At 38.1% G+C, this 26,555-nt stretch overlaps 1 protein-coding gene across 2 annotated transcripts; it reads right to left on the bottom strand.

Moving 5' to 3' along the window:
* Positions 1 to 25,395, bottom strand: SEC22B (SEC22 homolog B, vesicle trafficking protein). 2 transcript variants are annotated; one of them, NM_001076343.2, is given in 6 exon segments: positions 1 to 577; positions 6,017 to 6,146; positions 10,370 to 10,516; positions 12,135 to 12,295; positions 15,584 to 15,693; positions 25,154 to 25,395. In NM_001076343.2, coding segments are annotated over 6 exon segments (756 nt in total). In that variant the 5' UTR covers positions 25,229 to 25,395; the 3' UTR covers positions 1 to 444.
* Between the last annotated feature and the right edge of the window lie 1,160 nt (positions 25,396 to 26,555).

The following is a 26,555-nucleotide window of genomic DNA, read 5'->3' as shown; positions in this document are numbered from 1 at the left end:
TAAAAACCAGTGCAGTGTGAGATGTGAAAATCTGGGGTTAAATGGGCTGGGGATGAGGGGATGGGTTCTGGTTACACAGGTCAAATCGTTAAAATGAGATTAAAGAAACAGCCCCAATTATTTTCTTCAGAGATTACGGAGAAGGAAAACATTATTTGAAATGAGTGACTGCTTGTTATGGCATTTATAGTATCGGGATTTCCCTCATCTGTCACCTAAAAGATCATTCATTTTTAAGGGCTGTTGTTCTCTTTACAGTGCAGTTGTTTTCCTCTCAAGGAAATACTGCTTTACTTTGAGGAAGTGGTGAAGACTCCTCAGATTAGAATTTTGCTGCCCTCTTCTGGAAACAGCAAGTCACTGCCTGAGAAGTGGACTGTGCAAACACATCTTAAATACTGCAGTATAGCCCCACTGTGTGTGCATGCATTCTCAGTTGCTCAGTCATGTCCCATTCTTTGGGACCCCACGGACTGTAGCCCACCAGGCTCCTCCGTTTATGGGATTCTCTAGGCAAGAATTCTTCCTCCAGGGGATCTTCCTGATCCAGGGATCGAACCTGCATCTCCTGGGGCTCCTGCAATGGCAGGAGGATTCTTTACCACTGAGCCACCTTAGACTGTAGATCAAACTTCATTGCCTACCTACACTATTTGTGCGGGAATCCCTGAGAGAAGTCTGGCGGGTGCAAACCACTATCGGTTGGGCAAAACTAACCCTTTAGCCAGTTTATTTCTTGCATGGTAAATAAGGTCTTACTTTACATGGCATCTGGGTCAAGGTAATTATCACTAGAGTCACTTTGATGACAAATTGGTAAGAACTTAAGTGACATGAAAAGCTCATTTAATATTATGCATTATACATAAAAGCAACCATAGGCTCTGAGGTCAACAGGAAACATTTCCAGACCAAGTCTGCCCTGACTTTTGTGCTTTCACTTCAAGTCTAATTTGATTCCACGTCCTACTCTTCACTCTTTTATCTTTAAATTGTTTCTGCCTAGAACCAATTTCATTTGCTATCTTATCTTTCTTCCTTATCTTCCTGTTGGTCTCTTTCGTTCTGACTTTTTAATGTGCCTCTTTCCTTCCGATCCCCTTATTAGGCCTATACCATTTTACCCCACGTTGTTTTCCGCTTCTATTAAAATTATGTGTATAGCCATGACTTGAAAAACAGTCTAGTTCTAGAAAACGTGCGTTAAGTTTTTCATAATTCAATGGCACTCATTCTACAATTATTTGTGAGTCCCTCCAACAGGTCTCTGTACCGAGTGCCAAGGATTCAAAGACATGACTACCAATAGGTCTTCACCTTAGAGGACTCACATGGTATACAGCCAAGGAGACAAGTACACACAAACTGCTATTTTTAATTGGTAGGTTCTATGCTGGAAATACAAGCACGTTGCTATGGGAGGTCTGAAACCACAACTTCTCTCAGGTTGGTAGTAAGGAGGATGTGAGAATGTTAGGCTTTACAAAAGAGGTGTTAGAGCTGGGTCTTTGAGATGAGCAGAACTTTAGTAGGTTGGAAATGAAAAGGAATAAGGTACACACACAAAAAGTTCTGGAGAGAAGGTACCAATGAGCCAAGGTAAAGGGGTAACTTGACTGATTAGAGAAAGCTAGAGAATTAGGTGTGGATGAGACAGAGGTGGTGGGGAGTGGCAGATGGGTCTGAAAGGATATGAGGTCACACTGTGGAAGGCAGACTGGGGTATGCAATCTTTTATTCTATAGGAAATGGGGCATGATTGGCTCTTTATGAACATCTTTGGTATTAATAACTTAGTAATATTGGGATGAAAGAGGGACATGTGTAAGGAGGCTGCTGCAGGAGACCAACTTAAAGAGCTTGAACGAGAACTTGAATCTTAGGCTGAAAAGAAAGGAAGTGATAAATGATGTCTATTTTGGAGGTTAAGAAAACCAAGTTTGAATAGTTGAGAGGTAGTAGGAGAAAACTGAGGAGTCATATGCAATTCCTGACTTGTAGCTGAGGTAAAGGAGTGGCAGGTGATGTCTAAAAGTTAGAAATGCCTTAGGAAGCACAGGATAGGTTTTAACTTTGAAGGCAGTAAGATGTTTTAAGTGCACTAAAGTTTTACGGAATACTCGAAACACAGATATCCAACAAGCAGCAAAATAACTGGATCTAGATCTCAGTGTGAGCACAGACAGGTACATTTGGAGCCATCGGTAACACAAGTGAGAGCTGAAGCCCCAAATACTGAAGACAAACTAGAGGAGCTTGTTCTTGAAGAATTCTTGCAGTGTTTGTAATGCTGTGTAAAGGGATTCCTTAAACCAGGGGCATATCTGCATTGACTGATAAGAGAACACAGTATGTTATGAAATCAAGAAGGTAAGATAAATTAAGATATAAGATATAAAAATAATGAGTAAGTCTAACAGTTCATTTTAAAGCTCTCACTTACAGAAGTAAAGCTGTAGCATAACAGTAACTCCTAAGTAAAAGCAGCATCTAGGGAAATGAAGTAAAATGGAAAGGAATAGAAAATGTAGGGGGGCGGGGGAAGAGAATGAGCAAAAGGACATAAGAAAAAGAGGGAGATTTTAAAAAATCATTTTGCTAAATCTTAAGTAAATCAGATGTAGAAAAATGCTGAGTTAACATTAAAATCAAATGTAAAAGGAGCAAATAAAAAGTGTTACAAACCAAGAATGAGAAAAGGCCAACAAGAACCCAAGAGTAAAAATTACTAAAAAGGAATAAAGGGAAAAATGACAGATAAGGAAATGAAAAAGATAGAAATAATAAAATGAAATTGTATATATATACAAACAAAAACCTTTTCCAAAAAATAAAAATAACCCTACAGGACAAAGTGAGATAGTGCTTAGAACAAACACGTCTACATCATAAGTTAGGAACAAACAGTATATGTAGTGGTTGGAGGCCTATCAGAGCTGATACTTCAACTTGCTATGTGACCTTGGGCAACCTGGGAAAATGGTTATGAGGGGACTGTAATAAGACATGTAAAATGCCTAATAATGTGCTCAGTTAATGAAGGTTATGGAAGAAAAAAAGAATTAGTCCAGTTTTGATGAGGATATGGAACTCAAATTTCCAACAACTTTTCTAATCTAAAACATGGATTCAATCACAGCATTTGAAATAAACTTTATTAAACAGAGTGATTAAATTGCTCAAGACAGTTGACTGTTGGGTCAACCCTACCTGTAATGATTAAAAGGATGTGGGACTCAATTTGCTCCTTCTACCTCAAACTATGTCACACATGCTACAAACTCTTCTTTGGGGACTTTTTAAAAGTACAAGCTATTTGGTTCAATTAGTTAATGTGCAATTATAGTAGTAACATCTGTACGACCTCTGTCTTTGCCTTTTGTTGAGCTAAAAAGACAACCATGTATGGCTCAGTCACTTCTGCTAAACAGACTAACCAAAAGCCTTAATTGTGTGGCCACCACCATTCAGGCTTACCTAGTGGCTCAGATGGCAAAGAATCTTCCTGCAATGCGGGAGACCCAGGTTCAATCCCTGGGTCTGGATGATCCTGAGAAGGGCCCGGCAACCCACTCCAGTATTCTTGCCAGAGAATTCCATGGACAGAGGAGCCTGGTGGGCTACAGTCTATGGGTCATAAAGAGTCAGACGTAATTGACATCCCCTTCTCCAGGGGATGTTCCTGACCCAACAATCGAACTCCCTCACTGCAGGCAGATTCTTTACCATATGAGCCACCAGTGAAACCCAAACCAAGGAATACGATCCCCCCAAATCTCATTCTTTTAACTCATGACTTTGCACAAGTCACTGACTCTGTAAGGGAAGTCACACTCTCCTTCTCTTACCATCCTCCTTGCCACAGTAAATTAGGTGTCCTTTCTTAATGTGCCCTCGACAACCCTGAACAGCATTTATCACGTTCTATTTTAGATGTCTGTCTGGTTGCTGGTTGATTCCACCTAATTAGATCTTCGCACTTCCTCCAATAAAGAACACAAGTAGGAGCCATGACAGTCCTGCTCTCTCATTTTCTGCCATCATAATCATTAACTACTTTATCTCTTTGTTTCTCATCCCCTACCCCATATCATTTTTTAATTAACCCTCTGAATTTAGGTAGGAATGTATCTAGAAGAATATGTGCATGTAAATTAACTATAGTAGATAACAAAGCTTCACACTGAAGGGAACATTCTAGAAGTATTTATTTCATTGCTGACCACTTGGTTGCAGCATGCAACTCTCAACAACGAGCTGCCACTCACTCTCCACTCCTACAGAAGTACCAAATGCTATGGTACTACTATTCAGGTTTTCAGCCTTTCAAAGGCTTTTATTACCAACATCATTACTTAGGGACAAGACTTTTAGGGACTTCAAGCACTTATTCTCTATAAAAAGTAACTTCTTATTTCATGCACAAAACTCCAATTGGCAGAGAGAGGTCCAAAGTGGGAAGAAAAAATTTTTATTCTAGTTCTATAAATTATCAGGAATAAAATAAGCATTTCTCCTTGCCTTGTTTTAAAGAAAAAAAAATTTTTTTTCTCTATCAGGAATCAGAACAGTAGGTTTGATGATCCTGAGTTATAAAATTGCTTACTGGTTAAAGTTCTTTCCAAAGATCTTAAGAAGTAAGAAGTTGGTTCATTTTCCTGTACAATTTAAAGAAATATTTGCAGTATGTGTAGGAATTAGAGGTTATATTGTAGACTCTTGTGACAATATTTAAAAGGCCTATTCTCCCTATTTAAAAAATTCTACCTCAGAAAGTAAAAGGAAATTCTCATCATCCCTGAGCAAAAAAGGGAAAATTCAGGTACTTTTATTTGTTAACAGAATGTACTGTAAATGAGTTGCCTATCTCTAGAACATTCCTAGAGAATTACATAACTGAAGCAGATATGAGGTGCTCTCAGATTTTCTTAGATAAGTATGTTTAGTAGTTTGAGTAGTTGTTCTGAAAATTTTCAATTTAATTAACTATGCAACTGATTATCTTCCATTTTGAAGTTTGAGAATATACTGAGAGGATACTTATGGGAGATGAAACTATAGGGCTCAGAGCAATTTAAAAAACCTTAGCAAGCTGTGGCAGGAGGAAGAGTGGGGAAAATCGTAGTGAAGAAGTGAGGAAAGAGGACAAAGCTGTAGTGATGAGCTGGCCTGTCTTCCCTCTAAGTCAGGGGCCTCTGGCTATATGCTATACTCACTCTTATATTAATATAAACCAGATGCAGAAAAATGAAATCAAGAATGTCCCAAACTAATTTTAAGTCTTTTAAGAGTAAATGACAGAAAACGTTTTTGCTTCTTAATCAAGGAGTGCTATAATATAATTTCAAGGCATCTTAATATAATTCATTTAACCCTAAAGCAATTGTGCAATAAGCAAATTGTCATAAATGAAAAACAAGGTTAACTTTCTACAGGGGCCAATAGACAGGGTATCTTGCAGCACAGCAATTAACCTTCACATACTGGAGTCTTGTTTAAAAGGCCATCAAACAACTCAGATTCCTGAAAATCACAAATGTCACCAACGAAAGGAATGTTGATTAAACAGAGTCAAAAAACTTCCTGAAGGACTGCCTTCTCTGAAGGGTTTCAGACTTGCTAGCATAAGTTGGTTAAGCCAAATCTCACTGACGGCTCCATTAGAGAATGAGAATGCCCCAGTCAGTGCTGTTTGAAAAATGTAAAACACTGGGAGGGGAAAAAAACAAACAAAATAATCCACTGTTCCCTAATGTATATGGCTTAGCACCCAGAGAAAGCCTCTGCCCCGGAAAGACACTTTCTACATAGGGCTAAGCTTCACTAAATGAGGTGTAATCTTTCATTTTCAGGACATGTCTTTTCTTGCAAGGTCTTTAGAGGCAGAAGTTCCACTTGGATTCTAATACACATCTCTGTGCGCTCAGCTTCCTGAAAACATACACCTGCCGGGTTCTAGGTTCTCCCTTGCCAGTGACTGGATTCACTACTTCACAGCCACCAGAAGCGCACATACACTATTAACATGATGAAAAATACAGCTACTGCTGCAAGTTTGGCGTAAGTGGAACGCATGTTCAAGTACTTCGCATCCTGGCGGTATTTCTTGGACAGACTGGACAAATTGTTAGCCTTCGAATCCAATGCTGTCAAAAGGGAAAAAAAGGATAACATTAATTAGTCCCTTAAAGTATTTTATCAACTGTATTAAGAACAAAAATAACCCAAATGAGTAGCACTACTTCAAATCATGAAGTTTAAATTATCTTTTTTTTTTTGAAGTGTAAGGTTGTATACACTGATTAACTCATGATCCCAAAGCACTGTAAAATCTAAAATGCATTTTCAAATAATCAGTTAAACTTATGTTCAAATTCTTGAGGCTGTAGAGTGAGTCCAGAGTCTGGCCTCAGACCCTAGTTCAAATCTCAGCTGTACCAATCATATGATACTGGGCAATTCAGCCTAAGATCCAACTTCTTTGTCTATAAAAATAGGGAATATATAATAATAGTAACCATACCATAGGATATCTGTAAAGTGAGCACAATGCCTACATGATGGTAAACACTTGATAAATGTTAGCTGATAGCAACTATCTTCATAATCTCTTAATGGTTTAAATCATATTCTCTCATATTTTGACAAATGATAATCCAGGTAAGATGAAAAATTCAGGTAAGCAGAAGATTCAATGAACCAGACACTGAGTATTAACCTGTATCTCAACAGTGACTACTACCAAATTTCTAAAACTTTTCACATGGTAAAGACTATTATTATGAAGATAACACTATCAGAAATTGTATTTTAGCAGACATAGGAAAGCTGTATTACAACGAAAATACAATCACAGGTGCTAGAAAACCACCAATATCTACTAAATTAAGCTTTTTAGAATCTTCTGCAAAGTTTTTTTTCCTATACGAACATTTGTAATGTCATTATCTTCTTTTAATTGTTAACTAAGCACTTAGAGAAATAACCAGATACACATAAGCTAAACCTGGCTTAAAATATATGACATATTTTTAATAATAAAAACAAACTCTGAGTTTGGCATAAATTCTAATCAAACTTTTCACTTCTTTAAATTTTTGAGAAACTATTTTGCAATCTGAATCTATTTGGTCTTCCTTGGAGAATGCTTTTGGGCTATTTGGAGTTGCTTAATAGGGGCTGGTTTTGATTGAGAAATGTGGCATTACTTAATAACACAGGCATGTCAGCCATTTCGAAATTAGTAACTTGTCCTGTAAGAAAAGCACCTTGTCATGCAAAAAAACAGTTAAGGGATGAGAAATAGCCATGACAATACTGCAAGGAATTTTTCCAGTCAGTTTGACAGACTGGACAGAGGTTTTTAACTACTACAGTGTTTCTTACTATATTCCTAGCGCCTAGAACGGGATCTGGCATATAGTCAGTGCTCAATAAATAAGTATTTGCTAAATGAATCTAAATCTGCTGAGAAAAACTGGGAAGAGAAATAAATATTAGGTCACATAAAGTAAGCAATAGTTATGAGAATTTCTTTACATATGAACATTGGAAACAGATGGTATCATAAAAACAAAGCTATTGCTTGGAGAAGTCTTATTTAGCGAATATTTATGTTGTGGGCACCATGAGGAGTGCTAGAGGGTACAGTTATGATCAAAACGTACATGATCCCTGTATTTGTGCAATCTACACTGCAGTAGAGTGACACACCTTTGAATAAAAAAATAAAACCTATGCCTTAAAAGAAACAGGTATATTTAGGTAGTAAAAAAGGCACAATTTGATCTTACACAGGAACTATTCTTGGGTCTTAAATGCAAAGCTGACTAGCTCTAAAACAAAAAGAGAAAAAAGTATAAAAGATAGATTCTTATTATGGACAAGCCTAAAGAGGAAGAAGTCTAGTGAACTCCAGGAGTTGGTGATGGACAGGGAGGCCTGGAGTGCTGCGATTCATGGGGTCGCAGAGAGTCAGACACGACTGAGCGATTGAACTGAACTGAATCTTCCCACTGTCTTCATTTATGCCCTGTTCAGATATGCTTTTTCTTCCTCTTAAAATATCACTCTTCACTCCTTCCTAATCTATCAAAATTCAAGAAATCTTTCCTGTTCACTTATCTATTTCCTTCTACATTCTTTTAGCTCTTATTGTCTATATATCTATGTGCTCAGTCGCTCAGTTGTGTCTCATTCTTTGTGATGCCATGGACTATAGCCTGTCAGGCTCCTGTCCATGGGACTTCCCAGGCAAGAATATGGAGTGGGTTGCCATTTCCACCTCCATCGGATCTTCCTAACCCAGGGAATGAACTCACGTCTCCTGCATTGGGCAGGCAGATTCTTTACCACTGTGCCACCTGGGCAGCCAGTATAAATCTACATAATGATTTACAACTATCATTCTCTGAAGATGAACAAGGACTCCATGGACCAACAAATTCTGCCAAGTACTAGCAGTATAAAAAGCTAGTAAGCTACTTTTTGTAAGCTATTTTTTAGCTTTGAGTAAACTACTTTTCTGAGTCTTTGCTTCTTTATCTGTAAAACTGGTTTGATACCACCGACTTCACATGGGATTACTCTAAAGAATAAATAAAATATATGTAAAGTCCCCTTACCATATTGCCTAGCACAATGTAAATGTTCAATTGATGTCTGTTACTCTGTGACAATGTTTCTTATCTTCCCAATCACATGGAGTTTCTTAAGGGTAAAAATGTACTTCATTTTTAATCAGCATATCAACACTACAGCAATTAGCAAAGCACTAGAAGGAAATCCCATACACTTTTGATTAATTGAACAGTTTATAAATTTTGGCTTTAAAAAAGTTTCCTATACTGGTTTACTTTGTCCTGAGTAGAACCTGTGAGTCTGCTACGATGAAAATTTATATAGACTCACTTATCCAAAAACTGATGTTTAAAGAGTATGAAGCTATACACTGGGACAATTGCTGACTATAAACATGAAGGTTAAAATCATAATAAAGGAAAACCCATTTATTCACTGGAGAAGGGAATGGCTGGAGAAGGGAATGGCAACCCACTCCAGCATTCTTGCCTGGAGAATCCCAAGGACAGAGGAGCCTGGCGGGCTACAGTCCATGGGGTCACAAAGAGTAGGACATGACTGAAGTGATTTCACATGCATGCATTTAATCATGAATATGTAACAAGCCTGAATGTTAAAAATATACATTAAGGCAACTACCTGTGATGATTACTGTGAAAGAAATAAAATAAGTATATAAAATAGATATAAAACAGCGTATATGCTCACATTAAACACTTAGGTAACATCTAAACATTAGTTATATATTTTAGATAAATTAGTACACACACATACACATACCCCATGTGCTAAAAAACATTACATGCTTTTTTACATTACGTAAAATATGTAAGTGTTTAAGAATTTGAAGGAGTAAGGAGATTAATGTGTCAGGGGCTGTAAGGATCAGGGAAGGCTTCTTTGAAGAGGCAGTTCTTATCTAGAGTTTAAGGAAGGTCCAGGATGATGAAGACACTGAACAGGCTGAGGCAGAATGTTTGTGAACCAGGGAGAATGAAACACTTCTGCGATCTCCTTATCTTCCACAATAGAGAACACAGTGCCTTGCACATTGGCTGCTAAGTGGCTTCAGTTGTGTTCAACTCTGTGCGACCCTATGGAATGTAGCCCACCAGGCTCCTCTGTCCATGGGATTCTCAAGGAAAGAAAACTGGAGTGGGTTGCCATTTCCTCCTCCAGGGGATCTTTCTGACCCAGGGAACCTGTGTCTCCTGTGGCTTCTGTACTGCAGGCACATTTTTTAATGCTGAGCCACTGGGGAAGCCTGCCTTGAACATTATAAGTATTCAATTAATAGTAACTGGATGAATGAAAAGTAAGTTGAGACCAGACTAGATCTTGTAGTCACAGGTCTTAGAAGTTTTTCTGCAGAGGAACGCCTTGATGAAATGGTATTTTATAACAGTTGATCTGGCAGCAGTAAAGTCTCCTGAAGCAGCTACTTATGAAACCATTGCCATAAACCACTGACAATGTCCTCTCACTCCTCTTTTCATTTTCCTTAACTTATGTGTTTCTATAAATACTAATCAAATTTGGTAAATACCTGGGAAACAGTAATTGTTTCTTACATGGAATGAGACTTTACACTGTTCCAACTCAATAGAAACTAACCACACTAGGAAGAAACATATCATATTGGAAGCTTGTCAAATAATCCACTTTGGAGAAATGAATTCTTAATAGTACTAGGTAGAATCTGACAGCATAAACAGTAACCCCAAATAAGCTATCCTTGCCTGTGGAATAAGAGCCACTTGCTCATAAGACTCGTACTGCTTTTAGATACCTGAGAGCGCTTCTCCCCGCTGTAACACTTCTTCAATATTCGCCACCATGATTCTCTGCACATCTTGCAGTTCAGTGTTGATGGAGCCTAGGTTTCTCCGAGCACGACTGTCAATGTAAAGCTTCTTGGTTTTCTGAATGTAGGTATCTATAATGATGAAGAAAAGTGACTGTTAACAATTTTTTTCATGTCCATCAAAGAAGTAGGTAAGAGTATATTCTGAGTTTAGTCCTGGTTTTGCAACTGTCCATGATTAACCAGACTCTTGAATGAGTATCAAGTGTGACAGGGAATTTCCCGAAATATTACTACAAAACTGCACGCTCATTCATGTTTGCCAATGTCTGCATATCATAAAACTATGAAAAGAATAATTAATAAAGATTATATTTTCAACTTTTAGCTAAAATCTTAAAGATAATGTATTGGCTACCCTTTATTTGCCCCTTTAAACTGCCTCCCACCCTTCTGCACCCTGCCTTCTGCTTTGGGAAGCTAACCTGCATGAATTACATCAGTGGATTTCATGCTGTCTAGCTTCCAATTAGGTTCAGCCAAAGCGGACACCCCAAGAGCAGGGAATGAGAGTGGACAGTGACAGTGGTTCATTCCTCTCTCTCCTCCCTGAGAAGTCATCTTGGGCTGGTAGTATTTCTCCACCAAAAGTTACTGCTCCTTTGAAATTGCCCTCTTCTATAAATTTTCTCCTTCCCAGTTCCAGAAACTGCTCTTATCCATTCAAGCCTAGGGTTGATAACAATTACCATGCTACTGGTCTCAGGTTACTGTACCTTACAGTTCATCTATAACCCTTTCATATATCTGTGTACAATCTTTTAAGCTAATTTGAGGGTACCAACTATTTCCTGTGTGACTTTGGTACAGCAGTCTTATTTTTTTCTTGGTTTTACTGAACTTCTATCGCCTACAAAAATAAAAACTGCAAAACCAGACATGATAAAATTAGCACTTGGAGAGTTTAGTTTTGAAACACTGTAATGCTTTGCTATAATACATTTTCTTTATTTCTACAAAGCAAGAGGACTCATTTATCTAGCAAACTTGAAACACTTCAGAAATCCAGAGGTAGTATTCAAAACCAGTTTATTTTTTAACTAAAAATGTCAATGATGTAATCTAATCATACTTGTTCTCCTTTCTTTTACTTACAGGACATTTCCTTTGATATGTCGCCATCCTATATTTTACCAGCTCTGAGCAATGAGTCTTTCTATAATTCTTGTACAAATATGGACACCCATGTTCAATGCTTCTGCCTATAGGAACTGTTGTGCCCCAATACCACGTATCTTTTAGTACTTAAATTAGAGGATCTTGTTCTATTAAAAGAAACAAAACACCACTCTTTCTGATTTCCAAATTCTGATCTCCATAAAATGGGTCTCACTGTGAGTATATGTGTGTGTGGGGGTGAAGACACTGAATTGGGAAAAAGAAGAACTCAGCAATTACATGTCAATCTGGATCTTCAGGCAGTTTTTTACCCTAATGAAGAATCAAAACAAATTACAAAAAAGAGCAAAGGGCAACAAGCTCTATGGGGAAAATATCGAAAGCCCAGAGAAAATTATTAATACTTATGTGAAGGAAGCCTCATTCACTCAAAAGGAAAAAAGACATGGAATAGGAGAAGAGGCAGAATCCAAAACATTAGATAAGCTTTAAAAAAAAAAAGTCAAATTATATCACTAGCTTCTCTACACTGTCTACTCCCCTGACAGAGAAGTAAGGCACAAAATCTTACCAAACTCAATAAAGGAGTAGGGTCTAGACACAGTTGGCACCTTCTTCCCATGCTGTTCATCAAATTCTGAGTGTAAATCTTCTAGGTAGGCAAAAGCCAGCTTCTTAGGGAAGGCAGCTTCACACAGAACCAAATAACATACTCCTTGTTCAATAATGTAACTGAAGAGACAAAAATGAAAAAAGCAAGGAAAAGTTGTTGTAGATTAATAACACTCCCAACAGTCTGAAACAGACTCTCAGTGCCATACTAACTTTGTTTTTGGTTATTCTACCCGGCTTGCAGGATCTTAGTTCCCCGACTAGGGATCAAACCCAGGTCCTTGGCAAGGGAAGGGCAGAGTCCTAACCACTGGACCACCAGGAAATTCCTTATACAAACTTGAAAATATTCAAGCCGAAATCAGAAAGTCAATTACAAACCATAAATCACTAGAATTAGAAAACAAACATCTTCCCATTATTAGAAGCATATTCCAAAAGGAGTATTTAGACATACTTATTCATCACATAATTCTTCAACTAAAATATCTTAATACTTAAGACTTTTTCTTGAAAACTTAGGGGTGTGACTCCATCTGCCCTTTGATCATGTATAGTAAACAAGTAATAATATACACACATTTAAACTTCTTCCATCTGTAAGAATTGTGGAACTAGAAATTTTTGTGAACACTAAAAAGTTAGAAGTTAATGTCACAATGATTACTGGGTACAGAAAATACCAATCTCAGGACTAATAATAGTTCCTAATTTCTAGGGTAGAAGAACTCTGTATTAATTGCAAATTATTCAATAACAGAACTGACTCCTCTTGTGAGAGTGAGCTCCCTGGCAGCCTTCAGTTCAGTTCAGTCGCTCAGTCATGTCTGACTCTTTGCAACCCCATGGACTGCAGCATGCCAGGCTCCCCTGTCCATCACCAACTGCCGAAGCTTGCCCAAACTCATGTCCATCATATCATCCCTGGCAGTCTGGAGGAGGCTATATTACTGCATGTCTGAGATATTTTTGGAAAGAGGCTGGCTACTCAGTGGTTTTCAAATGAGTTTGTAGCCACAGCACTCTTTATTTGAGCCAAAATTATATCCAGAAGACCAATATGTATAGCAAATAAAGTCAGAAGTTTTTTAGTTTAAGTAGGAGTTTAAGGGTCCAAAGCATTACACACATCCCCCATCCCTTTCCCTTCTATGTGGCTTCTAAGGCACCCCAGAACTCCACAGAATGGAGTCCCCTTTCCTGAAAACTTGCTTCCTTTTTTCTGCTCTATAGCACTTCTTGTCCTAGGTATTATAGTACAGTATGCATATGTGTCTCTCTCTGCTATAATAAGAGGACAAGCTAAGAATATTAAAGGCAAGACTTAATACACGGTCTGGCAAAGAATACATCTTTAGCAAACAGCTCTTAGATGCAAATAAGGGAAGAGATAAGATTATAAAGAAGGAGGCAGAAGAAAATCTCTTTTCAATTCCATGAGATCTTTCCTAGGTCATTTGTTCCTAACCCATAGTAAAGATAAAAAATACTATATTATAATTGAGCATCTCTAACATTATTTATGGAGAAGGCAATGGCACCCCACTCCAGTACTCTTGCCTGGCAAATCCCATGGACGGAGGAGCCTGGTAGGCTGCAGTCCATGGGGTGGCTGAGGGTTGGACACCCACTGAGCGACTTCACTTTCACTTTTCACTTTCATGCATTGGAGAAGGAAATGGCAACCCACTCCAATATTCTTGCCTGGAGAATCCCAGGGACAGGGGAGCCTGGTAGGCTGCCGTCTATGGGGTCGCACAGAGTTGGACACGACTGAAGTGACTTAGCAGCAGCAGCAACATTATTTAGAAAGGAAATAATGTGAAAGGAAAGTTATGACCAACCTAGACATCATATTAAAAAGCAGAGACATTACTTTGCCAACAAAGGTCCATCTAGTCAAGACTATGGTTTTTCCAGTAGTTATGTATGGATGTGAGAGATGGACTATAAAGAAAGCTGAGCGCCGAAGAATTAATGCTTTTGAACTGTGGTGTTGGAGAAGACTCTTAAGAGTCTCGGACTGCAAGGAGATCCAACCAGTCCATCCTAAAGGAGATCAGTCCTGGGTGTTCACTGGAAGGACTGATGTTGAAGCTGAAACTCCTATACTTTGGCCACCTGATACTAAGAGCTGACTCATTTGAAAAGACCTTGATGCTGGGAAATATTGAAGGCAGGAGGAGAAGGGGATGACAGAGGATGAGATGGTTGGATGGCATCACGGACTCAGTGGCCATGAGTTTGGGTAAACTCTGGGAGTTGGTGATGGACAGGGAGGCCATCAGGACTACAGGCGTGCTGTAGTCCATGGGGTTGCAAAGAGTCGGACACGACTGAGCAACTGAACTGAACTGAACGTTATTTACTGTTGAAATAACTTACAAAACCTAATGTTCACTATTTTCTTAACCAATAGGCCAGAGTCTTGTTTTGGTTTTGATTCTGTATACTTGTTTGCTTATTCTTGATGAGTAGAAGGTTGGTTGGTTGAGTTAAACACAATGGGTTCTTCCTAGGTCTATATTATCTCAGTATCTGAGCTCCGAACATACTAAGGATTATTTAGCTTATCCTTTCTTATTTTCCTCTGATCTTCTTGTCCTCTTTTTTCTTTTTTAATCCTGCCTGTTTTAGCACCTTCAAACTTGACATATAATTAAACACTTAATACCAATTCTTTGTAGGTAATTTGAGACCCAATAAAGTCCCTTTGATCCCTCTCTCAGCTGTATGCATTGTCTACAACCACTGATTTGTTGTCGTTGTTGTTGTTGTTTAGATGTTGTCATGTCTGACTCTTTGCGACCCCATGGACTGTATCCTGCCAGGCCCCTCTGTCCATGGCATTTCCCAGGCAAGCATATTGGAGTGGGTTGCCATGCCCTTCTCCAACCACTGATTAGATGCTCTTAAATTATCTTTTATAATTTTCTATTCTCTAAATAATAAATAATACCTATTGACTATTCTCTATGTGCCAGACAAAATGTTAAGTGATATACAGGGATTTTCTCATAAACCTATGATTCCCTATTTTATAGAGGTAACCGAGGCCTAGTAAAATATATGTGGGTTGCTCAAAGTTACAGTGTCAGTAAATGTTTAAGCAAGTGTACTAATCTATGTGTGTCTGGCTCTAAGAAGCTCCCAAAGCAAAAGTTATCTATTACTGCATGATACATACAGCATTACTGGACACAAGATAACAGGGTGAATTACTGTACACAAATTGAATACAGAAACCAAGATTTCAGTTTTGCAAAATTAGAGCCAGGAAAGTTGCCTCCACAGAGTGACTCTATTTTCAAAATTACCTTTGCATTTGAAAAAAGTTACCATTCTTCTCAGGTGTAATTACTGTATTTCATACTTAAACAATCACAAAGAAATCAAGATTATACTCACTGAAAAGTCATGGCACCAGCTTCCAAGGTGCATCTGGTAGGGGACTGTTCATTCAACTTTCGAAAGAGCTGCTTAGCCTGACTCTGGTACTGTTGAAGGTCCCGGCCAGACTGAAAGAAGACACCTTCATTTAAGAATGTTCCACAAAAAAAACAGTAGCAATTGGTAAGAAGTATCATGTTTTGAGGACGCTATGTAAATAAGGTCTTTCATTTATAGGTTAATAACATTAATAAGATTTAACAAAATAAAAGTGGCCTACTTTCAGAGAAAAAAGGGAGCCCAAACCCTGAGTTTTTCAACAAAGTCACATTAGTTATTTTCTAAAAAGCAAAAATACAATCCTCAACTGCATTTAAGGTACTTGCTGAATCCATTTCCACTGTGAGGTCAGTGCCCTCCTCCTAACCCACTTCACTTGCATGGTTACTGCCACAGAATCACACATGTTCTATACTCAGTGGAAAGTCCTGGGAAAGACAGAATGAATGAATCTCATTTTTATGCTGAAATATCATGCAAAATCTTCCATAAAGTGTTACAGTATTTGATGTATAAGCAAAACTACGTGTGTGCACCCATCACTGTAAATTACTATGAACACTGTAACTGCAAGTAGGTAAAAACAAGGAATAGTCAGGATGAAGACTGGAAAGTCAAAATATCCTTTACTAAATAAATCTATTTGGTTTCCAAGTTTGGAATGCAAACGTCTGGATAGCAAGGGATATGTTCATAAAAAAAATGAAAATAGTAACATTTGGATGACAGAATTACAGGCAATATTTTCCCAAACAATTTCTAAATGATTTCACAATTTTTTTTTTTTTTTAAGAGAGGAAAAAGTCTACTGGGGGAAAGAGCAGAGTCATTTCAAAAGGAGAAAATCATATCTCAATAACCTATTAGACAAAAATGGAAAAGAAGTGCATGAAGAGTAAGAAGCAAATATACTTTATTGATCCACATACTGGGGGAAATAAACAATTGCTGCTATGTGATGGGAAGGAATTATTTTATTTTACATTATTTATTCTAAATTGAAAGATATAACACAGTCTCTCCTTGGTAGATGCTTAATAACTAAACGTTTAAATAGAAAAGTATACTGGGTTCTCCCAGGGATTGGACCTAAGGTCTAACTATGAGAGAGTACAAAGTAGAACTTAGTGGATCACAGCAATCCACTGAACTGAGAATAAAACCAAGGAAGCAAAAATAAAATCATGTAACTGGCAGATAAACAAACATACAAGTATAGGATTTTAAGCTATATTTAAAATAGTGAACTAGAAATGCGCACTAAGATATCACCTCACTCCTGTTAAAATGACTATTATCAAAAGGACAAGATATAACAAGCATTGGTGAGGGTGTGGAGAAAAGGGAACCCTTGTGCACTGTTGGAAGGAATGCAAATTGGTGCAGCCAAAATGGAAAAAATATGGGGGGTTCCCTCAAAAAAATTAAAAACAGAACTACTGCATGATTCAGCAATTCAACTTCTAGGTATTTATCTAAAGAAAATTAAACACTAAATTAAAAAGATATATGCATCCTAAGCTATGCTCACTGCAGCATTATTTACAATAGCCAAGATATGAAAATAACCTATAATAAGTGTTCAATAGATGAATGGATAAAAAAGATGCAGTATATATACACAACGGAATAGTATTCAGCCATTAAAAAAGAGTGGAATCTTGCTCAAAAAACAAGCTCACAGATAGAGAATGGACTGGTGACTGCCAGAGGGGAGGTGGGTGGGGGAGTAGGCCAAATGAGTAAAGGGAATCAAAAAGCACAAACTTCCAATTATAAAACAGGTCATGGGGATACAGTGTTCAGCATGGTGACTGTAGTTAATAATACAGTATTATGTATTTGAAAGTTGCTAAGACAGTAAAACTTATATGTCTGCATCACAAGAAAAAAAAAGAATAAACATTTTCATAACTATTTTTTCATGATGGAGAGTAACTCTCTCATAGACTTACTGTGGTGATTTCACAGTGTCTACAAATACTGAATCATATTGTACATCTGAAACTAATATAATGGTATATGTCAATCATAACTCAAAATAAAATAAAAAATGGTGAGCTGGAAATTTCAATATAAATAAGTAAATAAGTATGAAGTGAACCAGGCAGAGACCATTAGAAGTATCAATTTGTAGTTTAACACTGTTTTTATGGCAATGACTTATAAGGCTGTTTGCCTGAGAAATACTCCTACATTACCATATATACTGTTATATATTAATAACACTTTGTAATAATTAACAGTATAATATATAGTGACATTATTGTATTAAACAGTAATGCCAATATATATATTGCTTTTCTCACGACTGGCCAGCCAGTTAGGGAGAGTGAATACCATCACATGCTTTGAACTAATGCCAATATCTTATGTTCCTAAATGTGAGTGGTAGAGTCAATCTGTTTGCTTAAGCAATGTTGTTATGTGGCATTCCGAAGATATCTGACCCCACAACAATAGACACCAGAAAGAAAGAAAGAAAGTGAAGTCGCTCAGTCATGTCCGACTCTTCGTGACACAATGGACTGTAGCCTACCAGGCTCCTCTGTCCAAGGGATTCTCCAGGCAAGAATACTGGAGTGGGTTGCCATTTCCTTCTCTAGGGGATCTTCCCGACCCAGGGATCGAACCCAGGTCTCCCACATTGCAGGCAGATGCTTTAACCTCTGAGCCACCAGGGAAGATAATAGATACAAGGGATGCAAGTAAAGTTGCTGCTGCTGCTGCTGCTGCTAAGTCGCTTCAGTCGTGTCCGACTCTCTGCGACCCCATAGACAGCAGCCCACCAGGCTCCCCCGTCCCTGGGATTCTCCAGGCAAGAACACTGCAGTGGGTTGCCATTTCCTTCTCCAATGCATGAAAGTGAAAAGTGAAAGTGAAGACGCTCAGTCGTCTCCGACTCTTCTCGACCCCATGGACTGCAGCCTATCAGGCTCCTCCGTCCATGGGATTTTCCAGGCATGAGTACTGGAGTGGGGTGCCATCGCCTTCTCCGAAATAAAGTTGCAGAGGCTACTAAAAATGTATTAGTTGCTCAGTCATGTCCAACTCTTTGTGACCCCATGGACTGTAGCACACCAGGCTCCTCTGTCCATGGGATTCTCCAGGCGAGAATACTGGAGTGGGTTGCCATGCCCTTCTCCAAGGGATCTTACTGACCCAGGGATAAAACCTTGGCTACTAAAGTGCCAAGAAATAATATCAACATAGATCAATGATTTTCAACTCTGGCTTCACACTAGAATCTCCTAGGGATCTTAAAAACACTATTCCTGCTCAGTCTGCACCCCAAAACCAATTAAATCAGTGTTTTGGAGGCAGGACTCAGACATTAGTATCAGTAAAATAAATACAAACATAAAAGTTAAATGTAAGTTTTCTGACAGCTAAAGGCAGGGGAGCCCTTTAAAGGAAATAGTTAAATAAATAAATGGCAAATGAAATTCCACCATTGTAACAACGTGGATGGACGGAGAGGGTATTATGCTCAGTGAAATAAGTCAGAGAGAGAAAGACAAATACTGTCTTATCCCTTATATGCGGAATCTAAAAAATAAAACGAATATAACAAATCAGAAACAGACTCACAGATACAGAGAATAGACTAGTGGCTACCATTAGGCAGAAGGAAAGGAAGAAGGGCAAGACAGTGGTAGGGGCGATTAAGATGTACAAACTATTATGTATAAAATAAATAAGCTACATGGATATATTGTGCAGCACAGGGAATAATGGTATTTTATAACAAATTGAAGTATAATCTATAAAGATACTGAAGCACTATATTCTAAGTGTGAAACTAACATAATATAAACCAACTACACTTGAATTTAAAAAAATGGCAAAAAACTGTTGGTCAAATGAAGATTGGTACAAATCCTTTGACTTTATAAGAGGCATCGTAAACATTACTGCAATCTGAGAGAAACACAGAGACAATGGCCAAAAGCATGCTACGATTTCAGGAATTTACAACGAACAAACCAACGATGCCAACGTACAGTACTGGGGACATACCTACATAGGAATTATGACACGCCAACCAACATTTTACACTGCTGGTTCAGTTAGCATCACCATTCCTGGGAACACGATGCTGGTATAATCTTTCTGGTAGTCATTCTGACAATATGTATTGGAAATTATAAAATTTTGCACAGTGTTTTATTAACAATTCTACATCTTTGAAAGTATACATACACATCATATATGTGTTAAGCAAACAACTACAAAAACATAAAAACAAAAAACATATGTTCAATAATAGGGTAGGGGATGGGTGACATAACATATGGTATATATTTATATAATGGAACCATTATATACAGAACCATCAAAATGATGTGTAATATTTAATGATATGAGCATTCATTCATTATACACTGTGAAAAAATTAGGTTATTACCTAATTATTATTAGTTATTACCCATTATTTAATTTTAAACACATACACAAAGATTAAAGTTAGATACCAAGTGGGTATAATTTAAGTAGGGATTACTTAATTTTACCACTACTTTAGTTAAAAAAAACAAAAATCACCATTAACTTCTTGGTCCTTTTGTATTTACTGAATTTTCTACAACAGTCACAAATTAACTTTATGTTGAGAAAATTATTCATTCATCAATGTCTACTTGTTGCCTATCTGCACTTGGGGCCAGGAAGGGAGGGGCCAGGATTTGTGCCCAGGCAGTCTACCCCTGAAGCTCCTACTCCTGTGCGTGCTATACAACCTCTACAATTAAAATTGCTTCTGTGATGGTCAAGCCACATTCCAAGTGATATCTTACTATTTAATATTAAATCTAATTCATGGGAAATGCTCAAGACTACATGGCAACTCTGAACTATTGATAGATCTCACATAACAACATAATCATGGCTTTAGAGATAAACCCTTGGTTTGCTTTTAAGATTACAGTCACAAAGGGCCCACAGTCAGCCAGCCTATCTAAAAATAGGTAATTAGATGTCCTAATTCTGTTTTCTACTTCGTCTAAAACAGACTTGATGAAACTTGTACACAGTATAAAGGAAAGACAGCTGTTAGCAATCCAATAATAAAGTGGATGTGAAAGTATTCACAAATTCTGAAACTTGAGATCATCAGTATATTTAGGATGCGGTTCTGTACATAAAATATAGGAGGTACAGGGTAGTAAACTGCCACACAACCACAATCCGTTTTATTGCTGTTACCTATGACTGCTGGTGGGCTTCCCTGATAGCTCAGATGGTAAAGAATCTGCCTGCAATGCAAGGTTCAATTCCTGGGTTGGGAAGATCCCCTGGAGAAGGTAATGGCAACCAACTCCAACTATTCTTGCCTGGAGAATCCCATGGAGAGAAGAACCTGATGGGCTACAGACCATGGGGTCGCAAACAGTCACACACAACTGAGTGACTTTCACTTTATGACTGTTGTAGTTGTATCAAATGCCATCTTTCGTCTTTACAATAATGTTTAGCTAAGCCCTTATCATTTTTAAACCCCTGTTAAGCTCTACTGATCAAAGGCCAGCAGCACCAAGAACCAACCATCTTTCTCTAACAGCCATAACAGTAAGATGATTAATCAACCCTCAATGACTGAGGGAGTGTGGCAGTTTAACAGTACAACAGACCATCTGCTTCTTGGAGTTCCCTGCTCTGTACTCAGTTACGTCTACACCTTCTTTAAGTCCACAGAGCTGAGACACAATGAGAGAAGACAACAGGGTGTATTTTGAGGTAGAACAGAAAGGTAAAGAAATTGCAAACAACTGAAAAGGAGAAATACATCAGAAAGGGAGAAATAGAGTATCACTTAGTGTAGTTTGGAAAAGTTCATCTCTCTACCTTAGGCTTGTATTTCTAGCTAAAGCATAGAGAAAATAGTGCATAAGGTACTCTTATCTTTAAAAAAAAATGCTCTATTGTATTACTTGAATAACTGTTCATCTACAGTAACAAGACAGTTTGTATAGGGACTAGCATGGAGTAACTACCTAAAATATAGAATCTATTATTAATGTAAATAACTGAAAGAATATATTTATTTGGCCTGGACAATTAAGATACTTAACTATAAAACTATTTGATCAAGATATCCATTTCTTAAAAAGTAATTTCCAGACTCCCAAGAAGTAAATACATTATTAAAATATCTTAGAACAAAGCAGTAAAGTGTAACAGTTAGGTACTAAGGCTCCAGTGTAGAATCAGACAGATTTGGATTAAAAGGAACAAACCAGTGGTTACCAGTGGGGAGAGGGAAGGAAGCAAAGGCACACTAGGGGTAGAGGATTACGAGGTACAAACTACTTATGTATAAAGTAAATAAGCAGCTACAAGAGTATACTGTACAGCTCAGAGAATATAGCCAATATTTTATAATAACTACTAATGGAGTCTAACCTTTAAAAACTGTGAATCACTATGCTTCACACCTGAAACTTATACACTGTGAATCAACTATGCCTCAATTAAAATTTTCTTTTAAAAACCAAAACAGTGGTTCTCAACCAAGGGTGACTTTGCCTATCCTCCCCAAAGATGACATGCAAAATGTAAGAAATATTTTTGGTTGTCAAACTGGAGGGAGGGTGGTGGTAGTGCTATTGGTATGTAAGGTGCAGAGGCCAAGGATACGGCTAGACATCCAGCAACTCACAGGACAGTTTTCCCGCAACAAACAATTATCCATTCCAAAATGTCAAAAGTGCCAAAGTTAAAAACCCTGATGACAGAAGTATCAAACCACTATGTTATGCATCTGGAACTAACACAGCGGTTGTAGGTTAATAAGGAAGAAAGGAAGGGGAGAAAAGGAGGGAGGGACAAGGGAGGGGAAGGGGAAGGAAGGAATCCCAGTGAAAAATTCCGTTGTACTACTTATGCTGTGTGACTTAAAGAGACTTTTCTTCTCTTAGCCTCAGAGCTTCCCTATCTGTAATTGTAGATAATAACAGTACCCATCCTAGCAGTTGATATAAGGGCTTCCCTGGTGGCTCAGCAATAAAGAATCCACCTGTCAATGCACGGGACATGGATTCGATCCCTGGGTCAGGAAGACTCTCTGGAGGAGGAAATGGCAATCCACTGCAGTACTCTTGCTTGGAAAATCCCATGGACAGAGGAACCTGGCAGGCTACAGTCCATGGGGTCACAAAGAATCAGACACGACTTAGCAACGAAACAACAATAGCTGGTATGAAGACTAAATGAAACCATGCATTTAACAGACTTAGCGGAATGGTTGGTATATAGCAGGCACTCTATGGGCTTCCCAGGTGGTGTTAGTGGTAAGGAACCCACCCACCAATGCAGGAGACCTAAGAGACACAGGTTCAATCCCTAGGTCAAAAAGATTTCCCTGGAATAGGGCATAGCACTCCAGTATTCTTGCCTAGAGAATCCCATGGACAGAGGAGAGTGGAGGGCTACAGTCCATAAGGTCACAAAGAGTTGGACATGACTGAAGCTACTTAGCACGCATGCATAGGCACTCTCTCTAAATGTAAGGTGCTCTATTTTAATAGTAAAAAATAAGTCAAAGATTTATATTTTTGCAGATGTTAAAAGTTTAGAAAGGACGTTATCATTCAAAGCCAAAACTGCTAAAGGAAATCACTACAGAATTACCATCATAAAAATATTTTTGTGTAAAATATCTTTCCTTTTCAATTAAAGCAACCCATCTTGGTAGACTGATACCTAATTTGGAATTATGAAACACACAGTATAACCAACTAATTTTTTCAATTAAGTGTCAAGGCAAAGAATAAGGGCCTACTGATATTCAGACCTTCAGATCTACTTTATATTCTTTGCCCACACTGGAATTCAAAGCAATAGTTGGAAAACTGACCAGATTTCTGTTCCCTTGTAAAAACTATTTCTTAGTCAAATTTCATATCCTTCAAGGAACATTTCCTCACACCATCTCCTTTGTTTCAAATCATGTTCTGCATTCATTTTAATAATTTCACTCCTTCTGCATAGTCCAAGAAAATGTTTAATGCTGGAGAAGAGAAAAATACTTCACAATTCAAAGTTCAGGGCATGCTATATTTTTCAGATTTTATATTAGCTTAGACTTTTTTTTGTGTAGTGAATAGAAAATATTTCACTCAGCATAACCTACTAAGCAACACAACAACTTCACAATCTGTATCGCTGTTCTCATAAAAGTTAAAGTAAATGTATTTGCAAATCAAACCTAAAAGGGCATATAACCAAATAGAAGCTTTCTCAATTAGGAGACACTAATATTGGCTTGGATGTCATTCCTTTTGGGAAGACTTTCCTGATGTCCAAAAATCAATTTAGATACCTTTTTCATGTTCAATCACAGAAACTTCTTTCTCCTCTACAGCAATTATCTACATTACAGTTATCTGTTAGTGATCTGGCTTCTCCACTAAACTGTAAGCTCCATGAAAGTAGGGACTATGTTCCCTAAGCCCCTGCATGAACACCATGCTTGGCACACCTGATGTGCTTAATGAGAGTTGGTTTTTGTCATGAATATATGAATGAAAGGTTAAAAAATACGCCAAAATATTTTTTTCTAGAACTCAACTTTTTTTAGGCCTTGAAAGTTTTTTTTAATTACTTGTATAAGAAAGTAAAATAAAGTTGATCACTTTAAACAAATTTAAATAAATTATATAAATTTCATTTTCAGCCTCCTTTCTTCCAGAATTCCCCAACCTTATTTCCAGGAACTGGTCTCACACCAGAAACTTGCCTTGTGATTTTAAGGCACAAAGCCTTTTCCTGTGAAGCTATCTAGGGGTTTTTTCTGGGACTTTTTGTTTGTTTTAATCAATGCAACATATTTTTGACCACCTATTATACTAAAACTGCTATTGTAAAAGCTATGGGAAATACAAAAATGACCAAGATTTGTCATCTGCCTACTAGGAAATTTAATTTATTGAAAGACAAAGGCAAAAGTACAAGGCATTATAGAAATATAACACAGGGGTCACAATTCCAACAATAAGAATTTAGTAAGGCTTACTGAAGGAGGTGGGAATTGGACATAACTTTGAAAGAAAGTACTGTACTGAACTTCAAACAGGAGCATATATGTGGCAATACTACCACATCTGCTTTCAATAGATGTCAGCAAGCTAGGTCAAGGATCAGGTGCTACAGAAAGGAGTTAAAGAACTAGGAGCTGATTTTCCCCCAGGACGTGTCAGCCTTATTAACAGCAAAAAATCAGAAACCCTTAATTTTAGCAGAGTCCATAAAGAATTACAGAACACTGGGTGATCACAATTAGCCAAACCTACCCCTTCTCCGGAGTGTTTTTCTAATAAGAAATAGGTAAGATAAAAATCTATCCCCGCCTTCAGCAAAGGTTAGTTTTCTCCAGGTAGTTTTCTCCACTGTTAAAAGAGAAAACGCACTTCAGAGGACTCAGAAATGCCTGGGAAGACTCAGGGGTCTCCCGCGTCCTAACAAGGAATCCGGGGCGGACAGCATAGCGCTCTGGCAGGAACTTGGGGTCCTGAGGATCTAGCAGCTCACCTGTTCGTCCTCCTGCATCGAGGCGGCCAACGGGAGCCCGTCCGCCACTCGGGCGATCATCGTGAGCAACACCATCTTTACAGGCTACGGAGACCCAACACTGGCCCAGACGGCCGTAGATGTGTCTTGACTTGCTCCGCCGGGACGACAGTTAAACCTCTACCTCAGTTGCCGGAGACACAGCTGCTCGCGTCTCCGCTTCCCGCTGAGGTGGCCGGAAACAAGCTCTAGAGCTCTCCACTACCGGTCCCCAGAATTGGCTTCCCATCGGGAACTACAACTACAGGCACACTAGTTCCGTGATCTCTCCTTACACCTTCAGAAACTCCTAAGGCCCCGGCCACTTTTCTGAATTTCCAGCTTTGAATAAGCCTTGACCCGTGAGAGGGCGTGGCACACAAACTGAAATAGAATTTTCTAGTTTCTGATACTTTAAGTTGGGGGAGAGGGCTGGGAAGGAGGGCAGGAGTTAATGGGTACTTAGATGAAGGGTATATGAAAAAACTGACAATCAGATGATATATTTTCATATTTATTTTTTTGTTTTTATATATATTTTATATCCAGTACAAATTGTTTTCTGTATTTTTATATTTTTAGGCAGAGTTCTTTGTGTGTGTGTGTGTGTGTGTGTGTGTGTGTGTGTGTGTGTGTATTGTATTGTATGGGTTTTTTTTTTTTTTTTTTTTTTGCTTGTGTATGCTGTATGCCCAGGTCCTTAAACAGATTCTGGTAAAAAATATTAATTGCATATGTGAGTAAGTGATATTACAGGATCTCAGAAATTACCTAGATCAGTCACCCTGCCGAAAGCTGTGATCAGGACAGTCTTGCAAAACTTCCAGTAACTCTTCATTTACTCGGGATTGGAGAAACCTCTAGACAACTCGACCTGAAGAAGTGTTACCATCTCTTTTTTCTTTGGTGCCCCCATCTCTAATATGAGAATATTATCTGCCTCTCAGGATATTTGTGATTATATAGTGAGAAAGTGTAGGTCCCCACTTTGTAGTTAAAGAAAAAACTTCAGAGAGTAATTTTTCCACAGTGACACAGCTAGTAGTAATGGGACTAGGATTTGAGCTGTTGAACTCCAAAACCTATCCTCCTAATCCTGATACGATTCCATCTTAGCATTTAACCATAGGTTAAAGAGCTCATGTTTTGTTACCTTTTCTACAACTCTACAGCTACTAGGAGAAAACTGTTATTTCTTGAGAGGATTTTGGGAGGATTGACTCCACACAAAAGATGGACAGGCATATAGACAAGACAAACTGATGGTGCTATTTAACACAGTGAGAAAGTGAAATGGAAGGCAATCCTTGTGTATATGGGAGCCTAGGTTGACAAAATCATAATATTTTACATTTAAAATAGCTCAAAGATGTAACCTGACCTA

This window comes from Bos taurus, chromosome 3 (assembly GCF_002263795.3).
Source record: "Bos taurus isolate L1 Dominette 01449 registration number 42190680 breed Hereford chromosome 3, ARS-UCD2.0, whole genome shotgun sequence".
In the NCBI taxonomy this organism is placed as follows: domain Eukaryota; kingdom Metazoa; phylum Chordata; class Mammalia; order Artiodactyla; family Bovidae; genus Bos; species Bos taurus.
This window is presented reverse-complemented; position numbering and strand designations above follow the sequence as displayed.

Coding starts and splice junctions, on each gene's coding strand:
- SEC22B (XM_005204048.5), bottom strand. CDS start 25,228: ATGGTGTTGCTCACGATGATCGCCCGAGTGGCGGACGGGCTCCCGTTG. Junction 12,296..15,583: donor GCTGGTGCCATGACTTTTCA/GTGAGTATAATC, acceptor TTGTCTCTTCAG/TTACATTATTGAACAAGGAG. Junction 10,517..12,134: donor CTACTCCTTTATTGAGTTTG/GTAAGATTTTGT, acceptor TCATCATTATAG/ATACCTACATTCAGAAAACC.